This window comes from Crotalus tigris, unplaced genomic scaffold (assembly GCF_016545835.1).
Source record: "Crotalus tigris isolate CLP2741 ecotype Arizona unplaced genomic scaffold, ASM1654583v1 scf7180000017764.6497338, whole genome shotgun sequence".
Lineage (NCBI taxonomy): Eukaryota > Metazoa > Chordata > Lepidosauria > Squamata > Viperidae > Crotalus > Crotalus tigris.
Window position 1 is genome coordinate 314695 of NW_024096619.1, and position 14876 is coordinate 329570.

At 42.2% G+C, this 14876-nt stretch overlaps 1 protein-coding gene across 1 annotated transcript; it reads right to left on the reverse strand.

Moving 5' to 3' along the window:
- Window positions 1-2486: 2486 nt before the first annotated feature.
- On the reverse strand, window positions 2487-9468 carry LOC120307116. Its single transcript, XM_039341415.1, has 11 exons — window positions 9308-9468; window positions 8969-9118; window positions 8640-8812; window positions 8308-8424; window positions 7960-8033; window positions 7749-7854; window positions 7558-7653; window positions 7007-7090; window positions 6655-6736; window positions 5138-5985; window positions 2487-5019 (listed from the first exon to the last, which is right to left on the reverse strand). Exons 3-10 carry the CDS (start codon window positions 8658-8660, stop codon window positions 5960-5962), a joined length of 606 nt encoding a protein of 201 aa, XP_039197349.1. The 5' UTR covers window positions 8661-8812; window positions 8969-9118; window positions 9308-9468; the 3' UTR covers window positions 2487-5019; window positions 5138-5959.
- Window positions 9469-14876: the final 5408 nt, after the last annotated feature.

Sequence of the window (14876 nt, forward strand, 5' to 3'; positions counted from 1 at the left end):
ATCTGGTGACAATCGGGTGCAGGAGAGAAGAACCTCTGTTGGGCCACCATTCTTCATTCTTCACTGCTTCCCGGTGATCCGGTTGCCGGTTGGGGTGTCTAGAAGCATCTCTTTCCCCTCTTTCCAAGCTCATTCCCCAGGAGGAAACCTCAGAGAGCTCAGCTGGATCATGTTTGCAAGCCTTCTGCTCAGGCAGAGGACTGGACTAGAAGACCTCCAAGGGCCCTTCCAAGCCTGTTATTCTAGGATAGACAGGTTCTGGATGTACTTTTTCTTTTACATAATAATATCTGCTAAAACAACAACAAACTATCTAACAGCAAAACCCAAATTCAAAGTTACATTTTTTTCCCCACCTCAACCTGTTGGCCAAATCTGGCTCTAGAGGTTCTGCCTCGTTCTACATGCTTTTCCAATAAACAAACAAGTCAGAAAATGATTTAAAAGCATTTTATAAGGTAGTTTGATCAAGTGGGGGCTCCCTATGAAAAGGGGGAACGTCACTAAAATGGTTTACATGGACTTTTATATTAGCAAAACAAAGAACTTCAAAGCAAACTTTGATTGCTTTAGAAAGTCATGTGTCCAGTTAAAATAACAGAAATTAGAGCATCCAATAATATGTGAGCACAGCCATAGAAAAGAGCTTTGCATGCTCAGTAAAAGAAACATTTGCAAAGGGAAAACCTCTAAATTTGTCTGGTTAAAAAACATTCTCAGCTCTTCCCAAGGTTGAGCTTGAATCTTTGCTTTGATCACAGAGGCTTCAGAACAGCTGAAAGGGAGACTGTGGTCTGCAGTGCATGGAAAGCTCTCCTGCCAGTCCCGGTCTCTGAAAGGGAGGCATTTTTCTGAAAGTGAAGGCTTATGGGAACTTATGAGTCATACTTTGGAAAAAGCAAATTTACAATACAAAAAAATCCCATGTTAGTTAGCTGGTGGAAGAATACAACAAAAATATATTTCAGCTATTACAAAGTCCATCAAAGCACAAAGCACAAGTCCAAAAGAGGTTTCCAATAGAATTAAAATTGTGTTCTTTTCTTTAATTAAAGCAGTCCATTTAGTGTCTTTCTTAACTCCATCAACGTTTTGCAGCCATTTGTCCACTGTGGAAATCAAAGTATCCTTCCATTTTTGTGGAATTATTCTTCTTCTGTCAGCATACATAACATCAGTGTTCCATTTCTTTCAAGTTCTTTATCTGTTCAGCCTGAGAGAAAAGTCTCTGAATTTCTCTTGATATTCACTTTAAGAATCTTCTATATTAAGAAATGAATCCTACAACACTTCTTTTCTTTGTATCATGTCCACCACAAATGGTAAAATGTTCCTTCTTTATATTTACATTTCCAAAATTCATTTGAACGCCATTACACATTCTTGACCATTTGTCCCGTGTTAGTTACCAATAGTATATCATCTTGTAAAAATTTTCTTTTATGCTATAATTTAAATTTTAAAACTTTTGTCCATAAGTGTTCCCATTGTTGAAGCATTTACTTATATCCAAGATTCTTTGCCCACTGAATCATACAGTGCTTTACAAATTCAAGAGCAATTTATAAACCTTCGCAATAATAAGTTAATCACTACTATACAACAAAATTTGCAATTCATCTTTTACAAAATCAAATCGATAGATTTTTAAAAATCTAATTATTTCCTTCAACTGTAAATATGTAAATCAATGGCCAACAGCTCCTTCTAATTCCAACTCTTCTTTAGATTTGAGGTTGGGGTTACCATAACTGAAAAATATTATTTGACCAAAAGTCCACTGGTCTAGCCTCACCACCAATTCTTTTCCAGAAAACAACACAAAGCTTCGTGGGACGACACCAAAGGGGTATGTTTGCAGAGAACCTTATTTGATATTTATTTCAAACTCTTAGGATGGCACGTCTAACAAAGTGGTTGTTGAAATCAACATTTCCTTCAACCTTTTCGTGGCATAAATTGGCGTACTGCCCAAATCTTAATTCATGGCCCTACAGCTCAACTCTCCTCTTATTTTAGAGAGTCACCCGCTCTTTTAGCCAGACCAAATAACAGGCAGCAACATACAATTTCAAAGCTGGTAACCCCAAACCTCCTCTTTGGTTAGCATTTTGCAATAATTGATACCTAATTCTTGGTTTTTTCCCCCTTGCCATATAAACCTTTGAGATGTCTGTCTGACATTGTTTAAATGGAGCATCAGGGACAGTAAAAGAGTCTGAAACACAAAAAGCATCTTTGGTAGGACATTCATCTTAATTACAGAGATTCTACCTAATTGTCATGCCTCCATCCCAGCTTGAATCCCAGGGGGAGCAGGACCCTCTTGAGGTGCAGGAGGAGATGTCTGTGGCTTCGGAGGACCATGGGGAGGAGCAGGCTGAGGCAGGCCAGGGCCCTTCAGGTTTGGACAGGGGAGGCAGAGTTCAGGCATGGAGCAAGCTCTCCCCCCACCTGATCCTAGAGCAAGGAGAGCAGAGAGGAGGAGAGAACAAAGTATGGAGGAACAATTGCTCGGGAGGAGAGCGGCCTGCCCCACTCCACAAGGCACGCCTGGGGATGAAGATTTAAGGAGATGCTGTGGAGTGGGGCATTTGCCGGGAACAAACGTGGTATCTTGGGACAGTTGTGAATTGTGCTCTTGTCTTTGTTTAACCTGGACACCTTGAGTACCGGACCAGCTGTTTTCCTGCTTGATGACCACAGACTGCATTCTGAGTCTCTCCTTGCAGACTGCAGGCAAGCTGAGATTTCAAAGGACTCATTAAGTTTCTGTTTTGTTTTCTTGTTATCTGTCTGGCCTTGAGGACATTGTATACTTCTCCAGCTGTATTGAAATTGCCTTCATCCAGAGGCAGGTGAAAGGAAGTTGCATGTGTGCTTTGGCTGAAGGCTTGCCAGCATATGTGGGAGCTTTTGGGGAACATTGGCAGTTATTAAAGGACTTTTTCTCTTGCAAGCCGACTGCTTTGCCTTCGTGCGGGGCCCTGGGTCATCACATCAATAAGTTATTTGCAATTTATCTCATCCTAATAAGTCTTTTTTACTTTTGTGACAAAAAGTCTGAAAGTTATTTTGAAAAAGTTCAGAATTTTGTTGTCTATGTAAATCCAGGTATTCCAGCTTTTTCTCCAACTTAAAACCTGACTTTTTATTTAGTATTTCATAGTCCTGAGAATCCATATTCTTAACAAACATGGTTGTTTTCTGTTTATTTATTTTATAGGCGATTAAAGCTCAAAAGTCATTTAGTTTCTTTATGAAATATTGTATAGTGTTTTTTTCTGAATAAATAACTCATCAGCAAATGCTGTCAGTTTGTAATCTTCCTTTCTAAGATTTATACTTGTAAAGTTTTCATCTTGCCTAATATCCTTATTGAAAACTTCCAACACCGATTTAAACAGCAGGGCAGATAAGGGGCTTCCTGGCCTCGCAACCTTTTGGATTTGACATGACTTAGTTAAGAATCCATCAATAATAATCTTTGCTTGCTCTGATGAATGAATTGCTTTGACCCATTTTATAAACTGTTTTGGCCCCTAGTATATATTATTTTGTGAAATAAAAAGTTGAGGTTGTATGTTGTTGCTTATTCTACTGCTCAAAAGAAGTTGTAATTCAGTGCTTCTCTTCTCTTCTCTTCTCTTCTCTTCTCTTCTCTTCTCTTCTCTTCTCTTCTCTCCTCTCCTCTTCTCTCCTCTCTTCTCGCTTTGGTTCCCCCCTTTTTCCTACACTTTTTCCTCTTTCTCTTTTCTTCCCTTCTTTTCCCATTATTTTTATTTTCTTTCTGCTTCTTCATATTAGATTTTTTGACAAAAAGGCTCAACATCATTTAGAAACAATTCTGCATTTTGTTGTCCATGTAAAACCAGGTATTCCACCTTTTTCTCCAACTTAAAACCTGACTTTTTATTTTGTATTTCATAGTCCTGAGAAACCATATTCTTAACTAAGATTGTTCTTTTCTGTTGATTTATTTTATAGGCGACTAAAGCTCCAAAGTCATTTAGTTTCTTTCTCAAATATTCTATAGTGTTTTTTCTGGATAAATAACTCATCAGCAAATGAATGTATAAACTTCCTTTTTAAGATTTATACTTGTGATTTCCTCATGTTGCTTAATATCCTTATGAAAACTTCCAACCCTGATTAAAATAGCAGGGCAGATAAGGGGCTTCCTGGCCTCACACCCTTTTGGATTTGACATGGGTTAGTTAAGAATCCATCAATAATAATCTTTGCTTGCTCTGATATATGGATTGCTTTCACCCATTGGCACCTTATCTATATTATTTTGTGACATAAAAAGTTGAGGTTGTAACTTATTGCTTATTCTACTGCTCCAAAAGAAGATGTAACTCAATGCTTTTCTCTTCTTCTCTGTTCTTCTCTTTTTCCCTTTTTTCTTTCTCTTTTCTTCCTTTCCTTTCCCATTATTTTCATTTTCCTTGTAGTTCACCATATTAGATTTTGATAAAATAGTAAAAGTACATGACTCATCCCATTCCTCATACTGTACAGAAGCGCATTAGAAGAATATCAGTCTGAAATGAGAAGTTGTGCTGGAAAAGGACATCCTATTGTAACCTAAATTAGGGTAATGGGATGTGTCAGGAGGAGCCCCCAGTAACTGAAAAGGTCGGAGAAACAAACGTAGGAAGCAGCCGCCTTAATGGATCCAGTAGCAAAAAGTAGTAGTAGGAAGTTTGTAGTTTAAGACTTGCAAGATGCTGTTTGTGTAGCCCTTTTTGCTGAATTTCTATTTTCTTTATCTCGTGTTTCTCTTAAATGGGTGCCATCTAAATGGGGATATATATATATCAGATAGATGCCAGAAACATTAGCTGGAAGGGCTGACGCTTTCCTATGAAATCTCTTAGTCCATCCGTCAGTGGGGCCTGTGGAATCGCAGGCTCTTTCATGGTTCCTCCAGCCTGGAGAGAGGACAGCCCAGTTGGCAACAGTCGAAGAAAATAGGTGAGTTCCAGGCGCCGCGTTGATTGCTGTCCCAACATCCTAAGAAGAGGGAAAAACCACATTGCAAAAAACCACTTGAATCCTATACTCGAGAGAGGAAAAGGCCACATTTGCAGAAAGTGACCCATTCCTTAGTCCAACCCTCCACATCACCCACCTGCTGCAGCACACAAAAACAGATGAGAGTTTGTATCTGCTCCACAACACGAGTAGCCTCCTCGCGATCTTCCAAAATCAGTGGTGGCCTTCAGTAGCTGAGAGATCCGTTCTTGAAGGGATGAGGCGGTCCAAGAACCTGAAAGCAGAAATTTCAGAATTTACTGTATTTTAAGTTCAGAAGAGTAGAACAGAGCAAATATAACAATAGTGAGGTGGTCAGGAAAAAGTTCATAAAAATATATATCTTAATAGGAATGCTGGATGCTGTTTTAAGTAATAGATAATATTAAGCTTGGATGTGTAGTGTAACCTAAAATAATATAACCTGTGTGTCATTATTGTAAAGAGGTGTTCATGCTATGTAGAAACCATTTTACAAGAAGTGTCAACTGAAAGTCACAGATGGTGTAAGATATTACCCGTGTAGAGAGGTGTGGTAAGACAACCGTTTGTGTGAACTTCTCCTTTTCCCTTATGTAGCTTTAAGATATAAACTTCTCTGTTTTAGTGTGTCAAAGGTAGATAAGAGCCACCCTAAGGCTAAGGCATGGGAGGCTAATACTATAAGAATTATTCCCTGGAAGTAGCCCAAGGTTCAGAATTTGTCATGCGAATGCTCTGAACCATTGTGTACAAATAAAGCCTGTTTTCTCCAGCCCTTCATGGTCTTGTCTTCTGATGTAAGTATTGTGGTTTTTCCAGAACAATGGGGTGTAATAATTGATACTAGATGGGAGAAACGAAGGGACTTTCCTTCAGATAGAGTGGAGCTCCTTTCCATCCACCCTTCAGTGTCCAAGGGCGGCAGGGGATGAAGACATCAGAGCTCCTCTATTGTTAGGTCTCCTGCATGGGGACAAAAGGTGAGACAAATGAAGGAAGGAAGGTGTCAAATGGAAGGGAAGCGCATGCCTATCAGCACAATGAGAACACCTGAAGGATACAGATTTGCTGAAATTTAAGCTCTTGGCTACATTGCTGGAAACCAGATAAGGGTACTCCTCGACTTATGACAATAATTGAGTCCAGAATTTTGGCCAATTTTACGATCCTTTTTATAATAGTTGGTAAGAGAATCACGTGGTCCTACAGTAAACAATGTGGTCATGAATCCAAATCCAGATTATCCAAAGATCAGTTTTCTCATCTTTTTTTTTGCCCAGAAAGCAACAACAACAACAACAAACTTTGCAAAATATGCACACATAAGCGCAATACACTGCAACTGCTCTTAAGTGTGGACTGATTGCCAAGTGCCAAAATGCGATCACAGGACTGCAGGGTTGGTGCGGCAGTTGTAGCTTTGACAATGAGTCACAAGTGCCTTTTTCCCCACTGTGTCCTAAGGTTGAATAATTGTTACATGATCAGTTGAAAGTTGAGGAGTACTTAAACCCCCATTTGGGATACCAGGTGCGTGGGGGGGGGGGAACTGTTGTCCTTCCTTTCATGTGCTGATACCTTCACACACACACACACACACACACACCCCTTAATGTTCCAAAAGAAAGTTACCTTCATTGATGAATCTGTCCTCATATCCAGCCATCGCAATTTGTACTGGAAAGTGTGGAAAGGCCCGCTGGACTTCAGTGAGCTGGAAGAGAAAGAAAGAAGGCCATCATATTGTTGCCAAAGTGTCTTGCTGAGTCATTCCCCATGTTCACTTGGGCCCATCAATACAAACATCAGCTATAAAACACCCTGTCCAGGGATTCCCTAGTCCACCATCAAGTGGAACGAAAGGCAAAAGAACCCCTTGCCCCCCTGCCATTTTCTCCTAAGAGAGAAGGTTGATATGAGGATGGGGTCCCAAAAACAGTGGAGGTCCCAAAATTTGCAATCTTGTTTTCATTTTTCTACATACGTTGATCCTACTATTATGGGTTCCACAGCAGCGTAGCTCATTCCAGGCAGACGAGAAGCATTGCCAGCCGTGTTTCTCAAAGTGCTGTGGAGTTGGAGCAAAAAAATTACCTTTGTTGAGAACTTCCTATTCTCGGGAATCTCATGGTCAAACACACCTGTGTAATTTAGGGTACGTTCTTCAGGCCTTTAAAGCGGCCCTCTCCCTCTATGGCTACTCCCAATGTCTTAAATTCAGCCTCTTTGGAAGGTGGAAGGTTGGGATGGCATTTCCAGCAAAGGATCCTATAGACACGTTTTGTCTCTTATCTGTAATTCTGGCCATGCAGCATTAGAGTTAAAGAGGCCTCTTTGAGAAGAGGTCCCTGAATGTTGGAAAACAGCGCTTGTGAAAAGCCAAATTCCCATGCTCTTTGATGCCCGTCTTCAAGAACTATCCCTATTTAGATTGTTCAAGTGGGACATGTCACTGGAGTTCTATCACCTGATTCGGTGGATGTTTGCAAGGGCCCAATTTTCCTTCCAGCTTCCCTGGGACATGGATGCCCTTACCTTCAAAATAAAAATTAAATGCTCCGTTTTCGCCGCTTGTTGCAGAAGGCCTCGGAGCAGGAGGCCAAAGGTCTCCTCCAGCAGCTTCTTCTCTTCCTGAAATGAAGGACAGAGATGATGATGTGTGAAAGGTTTTCCCAGAAGTTCCAGTATCAGAAAGGAACTCCCAGAAATGTTGCTGAAGGTGGTACCTCTGCAATATTCTCCCCACGGTTTTTCACGGAGGACATCCACATGGACCCAAAGATGTTCAGGAGCTGGGACTCAACGTAGGGGTCCATGGCTGGAGGAACCTTGCTGTGAGATCAAAGGAAATAAGAGACATCAGTGCCCACCTTAGTGGACAGCCCTGGGGTTCATTTTTCCCGAGGGAATAGCAGGTAAAAGAAAGAAAAGGCTCACCTGATGTCATAAACTGCAAGCATTGCAGCCAATCCTGCCGTGAAGCTGCTGAAATGGTTGTCCTCCATCAGAGCCTGGCAGGAATGAAGAATGGAGAGAAGTAGAGAAGGGAAAGTCAGCCATGATGCTCCAGCCCAGCCCTTCCTATTTCTCCCAGCCCCTTTTCACCTGTTCTTCTGCTACAGCTTCCCTCTCAGTACAAAGGAGGGTTAGCCCCAGGTTAAGGACCCTTTGCACAGTCCACATTTTGTCAGACCAGGGGTAGTTTTTGTCCCCTCCATTTACTGCTCCTGTCTCTCCGTCCTGCTTTGCTTGCCTCCAATGTCCCCCTGCCTCCCTCTGACTTACCAAGACAGCCAGGCCGTAGAGGTTCTTGTTCCTTGGCTCGGGGACGGCCATTTGCCCCCTCCGCTTCAGCCGAAACAGAGTGGCGATGGAAGAGAGGCCTTCAAGGATACTGCGCTCCTGTTGCAAGAGAAAAGAGTCAGGCTGTGAAATTGGGGAGGCTGTTGGGCAACTTGCCCCCAGGGTCCCCCATGTTCTCCCTTTCAGAAGGGAAGGTTGAAACCCTTCTGAGTCTCTCTCCATGCCGAGGAAAATTTTGAACCCCATTGAGACTGGGATTCCCCCCTGGGAGAAAGGCTGAGCTACGGGACCCTCTGATTCCCCGGGGTACCTACTGGTTGGTCTGTCTTCTGCATCCTCTCATGGACCTCTTCCCATATCTTCTGGCTCCTCCATCGGTCTCTTCTGCAGCAAGAAGCCTGGCGTGGTGTATTTTCTTCTTTTCTGATGTCCTTTGTCTTGAAGAAAATCTTCTTCTTCTTTTCTCTCGTGTCCTTTCTGGGGAGATCTGGGAATGGAGAGGCAGGTGTTCGGCAAAGTTTTAGGTCTCCCCCAGATGAAGAAAAACCTCCAAAACCAGGATCATCTTTGCAGCGTTCTTCCCCTTGTGACCCAATTCTCCTTATTAGACAGTTGTTAACTGACTTTTGTCCCATCTTATTACCTTCCTTGCCACTGTTGTTAATTGGATCATTGCTTCCCGATTGATTTTTGTTGTCAGAAGTTTGCAAACGGTGATCACAAGTCCCTGGGATACTACTATCGTCATAATTAGGAGTCAGGGTCCGAATTCGATCATGTGACTGTGGGGATTCTGCAGTGGTTGTAAGTGTGAAAAAAGATCATGTCATTTTTCTCAGTGCTATTGTACCTTGAAACGGTCATTCCATGGACTGATGTAAGTCAAGGACCACCTGTCTATCTCTACATGGAGGAATCCCCTCCTAAAGAGCTGCTTCCTCTCCTTCTCAAGGTCCCAGCCCGTCCCTGAGCATCTACTCACCACATTGCTCCACTTTCTGGAGCTCCACATCCACGACGAAAGCGACTTTTCTTCGCTCAGGAGTCTTGGTGCTGTCCTCCAGTCGGCAGGTCGGAGAACTGGGGGCATCGGCTTCTGTAAGGCTCACCTTCCTTGTTTTCCTCCGGAAGCAGGAAAATAACTTGAAGAAGGCCCTAGAAGAGAGAAAAAGGAATGGAAGGAAACAACTGAAGCCTATTTTCCAGAATCCGTTGGATTTAAGAAAGCAGAGTTGAAAAACAACGCTTCTGGGTTGAGCTCATCACTTTTAACTTTGGTTTGGTTTTACAGGACTGAATGTGTTCCACAACCACATGAGTTTTGAAATTTTACAATTTTCCTTATTTTGGAGCTTAAGTACGTCCTGTGATCCTGATTAGTTGGGGAGTAACCAACCCAGTCTCTTCGTGCCAATAAGGAATTAAAGGTAAAAGAGCTCTGGAACAAATTTGCCCCAGTCCCCCTTTCTTAAGAGGACAACAAAGGACTGTTCCCATCCCTGGAATCTCACAATCCTCTGAGAAGTTGGCTATACAATGGGGAAGAGCCCAGCAGCCGTTCTGGAGACCTCCTTACCTCTTGAAAGCCATCTTCACTCAGATCGCCCAAAGAAAGTGGCAGTTGAGCTGGATGGATGACATCATCAACTGAATAGAATCCCCAGGAGATGACAGGCCACCCTTGGGATCCAATCAAAGCTCACCTTCCCCACCTTTTCTACACACACCAATGCCAGCCGAAATCTCTAGCAACCTACTAACAAAGCACCAAAGCTGCCTATTTCTCATCTTTTGGCTCAAGAGGCATGGCTCTTTGCTTGTAGACTGCCTCTTCTTATGGAAGCTCCACTGAGCTAGCTGACTGAGCAAGACTCCCTTATACAACTCCTGGTCAGCTTCCAGTTCGGTTCCCTTTGTGATTAGATGTTGGGTTTCTTTTGGTATCAATATCTCTCTGTGTAGGGTTTGTTATTTCTGCTTAGATGCAGAAACTTTTTTTCTGAATTCCAAAGTATTGTTAAGGACAGAGAGAGAAAGAAAGAGATAGAGATAAGTGAGATAGAGATAGAGATAGAGAGAGAAGGGGGGGGGGAGGGAGAGAATAATTCTCTCCCTGGGTTTTTAGATTTAGATATATTCCCCATAAGCAGTCCAGACCAGAAAAATAATTATAGAACAGATTCTGTTCAAACAAAATATTTTGTAGCTTAATGACGCTGAATATCAAATCACAAGATTCTCTTTTAGACAAGTTCCAGTATTGAGGGATGCTGCTCTTTTCAGAAAGCCAAAGTATCAGTCATTTCCTTTTTATCCAAGAGGACTATGTCTTCCATGGTAGACTGCCCCTTGGTACTGAAGCCCTATTAAGCCACACACTTATGTGAGACTTATCATGACAGCTTTCATTTCCATCTCTTCCTCTTCAGTTTAGCTGATTTTCAACACCAATGGTTCATCTGAGTTTTCATAACATTTCACAGTAGACTTCTGAACTTATAGTTGAACTACACTCCATAAACTTCACTAGCAGTACTCCTTTGGCATCTTCACATTTGGCAGGATTTTCTATAGCACCACTTCCGGTGTGGTGTTGGTTCACGATAATGCTCGCCCGCACACCGATAGACGCACCAAGAACTTTTGAAGCACTTCCGTTCTGATGTTTTTGATCCCCCCCCCCATCGCCCAGATTTGGTGCCGAGCAACTACTAAGGAATTCAAACCTTGTAAGACATTATGACAAGTGCCTCAATTAAAATGGCGATTATGTCAAAAAGTAATGTAATGTACTTTTCTAATATGTATAATAAAAGTTTTGTATCTGCGAGTGTCTGTCATTGATAACCAAACGGAGGTTTATTTCCTTCATAATTCAAGGATGTGAACATATCTAATCCTCCTTCCTCTTGTTTTCCCCATAACAACAGCCTTGTGAGGTGGGTAGGGCTAAGAAAGAGTGACTGGAACAAAGTCACCCAGTGGCTTTCTTATCTCACCACTTGAACTCAGTGCCTCCTGGTTTCCAGCCAGGTGCCTTAACCACTAGAGCAGTGGTTCTCAACCTATGGGTCGGGACCCCATTTGGGGTCAAACAACCATTTCACGGGGGTCACCAAACAACGCAGTCCGCCATTTTTTCCCCCTTTTCCTTAGCTGTGCTACTCCCTTTTATTCTATTGGCTTTTGAAATAGAGTCTAATAGAGTCTAATTCTATTGGCTTTCAAAAGCCAATAGGAATTGTCCAGGCTGTCTCTGTCCTGCTGAGCCCGCCAAAAGTCCCATTCTGCAAATAGTGCTGCACCAGTTGAGTAGTCCTCGACTTACGACCGGTTGAGTAGTTCTCGACTTACGACCGGTTGGGGGTCGCGGCATTAAAAAGGTTGAGAACCACTGCACTAGAGTAAACTGGCTCTATTACTATCGTGGACTTTATCTTCACCCCAATTTTTCTTTTAGTCCAGCAGCTTCTTTCACCTGCCTGCTGACAAATCTTATTAGTGTATTTCTTGGATTTTTTGCATTTGATTATCCTTATGAGAGAAGAACCTATGGACACCCTTAATCTGAAAGCTTTAATTCTGACAATTGTTCAGCCTTAGATAAGACATTCATTAAAATAGCTGTTTCTGCTTTTTCCCTGGTTCCTCTAATTCTCCACATTTATTTTACCCTGATCCTGCATCTTGTCCAGATCCAATTGAATTTTTCTGAGCTTTTGCCACATCAAGCTGGTTTTTCCACAGAGCATCGGCCCCTCAGCAAGCGGTCTGGGCAGGCCCTGAGCCCAGAGGAGTCAAGCCTTTCCTCGGCTGATTCTTTTGTTTCGATGTTCCTGCCAAGCCCTTCCGAATCCAAGGGGCTGATTTATCCCCTTCCTCCTTTAACTCTGTTTTAAGCTCCTTTGCCTCATTTTTTAACCAAATCAACCTTGAGTCTCTTTCTCTCGGCCTCAGCTTTCGCGCGCCCCTGATGAGGCCTTTTCTTCTTTGCTGCTGGGGTCCTGGACTATTCCCTCTCAGCCTGAGTTCATCCACCATTTCAAAGATGGCTCCTTTTTAGGCCTTGTTTCTCTTGCTAGCCTTGGCAGTTGACCACATACTAGTTAAAGGAAAAGGGCAGGCCTCAGCTCAAAAGTTGAGCTGGGAAAGGAGCAAAGGGTTTGGCAGGCTAGAGAAGATCCCAGACAAGATATTGGCTTTAAAACCCACAAATGGTTCAGCACTCTGGTGTCAAAAATGTTTCAGACTCTTTTCATAATCACATATAGACACAGATTGATTTGCATCTAATTTATTTATCATAAAAGTACCCGAATCCTGCCCGGGCCTTGAGGAGCCCATCAGAAGCATTACGTCAACTGTCCGGCTGGCTAATTCAATATTGAAGAAACTCCACGGTCTTGAGGTGCTGTAAGAGATAATTTTTATTGAATACACATACCGGCAGTGAAGAATCAAAATCAACTCTAGTTTTCCCACACGAAAATCTGGTTAGTTAACAATAGCTTTTCATAATCGTCACCTACCATGTGTTCATATTGCTCAATCACATCCTTTCTCTGTGTTATGGGAACGGTCCACATCTCCATCAAACACCTGCTTTTGATGACCTTGGGTATATATATGTATATATGACTGAAGGTTTAAATAAACCAGATTATTTTAGTTCAGGAATGTTTGGTATTACAGAACTCAGTTACAAAGTATAAAGTGAAATGCTAGCAATAGTGCCTGATTGTTAAAACACAAATGTTGGCAACATTTTCCAAGAAAAAAAACAGTGCAAGTCTCTTGGCTTTCTTTGTAATGCCATTCTGTTCTGGTTCTGCATTGCCCTTTTATTAAAATACCTGTTTCAATAGGTACTAGTCTGAAACCAAGTTTATAAGTGCAAGTGCTTTCTTAAAATAATGTATTTTAAATGTGTATTGTGATGATTCCATCAGCTAGGTGGTGCATTGGTATATTTAAAGTAATTTGAAATTATTTACACATAAAAAGATTCTGATGATAATATTCCAGAATTCCCAGGTAACGAGAGATGTAAAGAACATACATGTTTGCCATTTTGTGCAATTCATTTTATCATGACACTAGAAATTCTGGGAGTTGAAGTCCACGAGTCATAAAAGAGCCAAGGTTGCCTACCCTTGACCTGGAAGAAAAGCTTCCACAATATGCATCTGGATAACTGAAGCATAAACTATTTCTATTACTTTCAGTAGGAAAGCCACATTAACTGTCAATCTGCTTTCCTTTTGATTCCCTGCTCTTAGGTTACTCATGAACAATTTCATTTCCACTGAATAAATGGGGACTGGTCCCATTCACATTGAGAAATCAGCGTTTCTCCAATAACCTTAATGAAATGCTGATGCACAAGGTCACCGCATAAGAACATTGGCCAGTCTCACCAACACTGACACGGCAAGCCATTAGAATGGAGCGCAAACCCCACTTCCTATTGGCACTGATGATGTTCCCTAGTTGGGTAATGAAATATCTGCAAGAAAACCACCAAACTCAAGAGAGAACCAAGCACTCTTCATTTCAAACCTGAGCTACTAATATTCTCCTCTATCAGTTTAGCAATTAGTCAAAAAAGAAGTAGGGATTAAATGTGAATGTAAACCAACTGATGTACTAAAAACGATCAGTTCCACAGATTGCTCTTATTCTATAAAATATGTTAGTTTGGGGCACTCTGTTGTAAAGGCACCGAGTTATCTGTAGCAGGTCTTCTATTTTGAAATGAAAAATGCTGTTTGATACAGACAAATATGAATACAATCCGTTCCGTAGCTTTATTGTTGTTTTATTCTTTTAAAGAACTTTCATGGCATCCTATCTCACACGGTGATCACAGCAACCAAGAAAAATAACAGCATAAATAACCCATTGCTCCCTTCTCATCAAGAGGCCCAAACCCTCCACTTGTTAACCCTGATTCAGCCCTCTCCTAGCCCAATGTTGAGGGGGGGAGAAGTTTCACTGTCTTCTGGGACCCCCTAAACCTCAGGTGGGAGTTTATTCCAAAGGAAAAAGGGGGGGCTACAGAGAAGGCAAACTTCTGGGGTCCCATTAGGTGACACCATTTGGGGGAGAGGACCTGGAGTGCACCCACCCTATCTAATCTAGTGGGATGGCCACAGTCCCTTAAGGAGAGCACAGATAATCTGCATCTTGAATTGCAACCACAAAGCAACCTTTGCCACAGTGGTGTAACATGGTTGAAATATGGAGCACTCAGAACCGCCCCCATTGCATTCTGGACCAGGTGCAGCTTCTGGGTGGTTTTCAAGGGTGGCCCCACATGGAACATGCTGTAGGAATACAGTCAGGACGTGACTGAGAACAAGGCCCTTCTGTCTCTGCCAGGGCTGAGTTGCCTCCGGTCTCTCCCCCATCCAGGCCCTTCCTTACAACCTGCAGGCACGGAGCAAAATCACCAGCCCAGCCCAGCCCAGGGTGGAGATGTACATCATTAGTGCAGCCCTGTCTATTTTTAGTTTATATGGATATTTAAAATGCATATGAGGGATATTGCT

Excerpts from the sequence above, each read along its gene's own strand:
- LOC120307116 (XM_039341415.1), bottom strand. The coding sequence starts at position 8,660 with ATGCAGAAGACAGACCAACCA. Across the intron at positions 8,425-8,639 it reads TGCAGAAGACAGACCAACCA|GAGCGCAGTATCCTTGAAGG; the intron begins GTAGGTACCCCG and ends CTCTTGCAACAG. Across the intron at positions 7,091-7,557 it reads ATTTAATTTTTATTTTGAAG|CACTTTGAGAAACACGGCTG; the intron begins GTAAGGGCATCC and ends CCAACTCCACAG.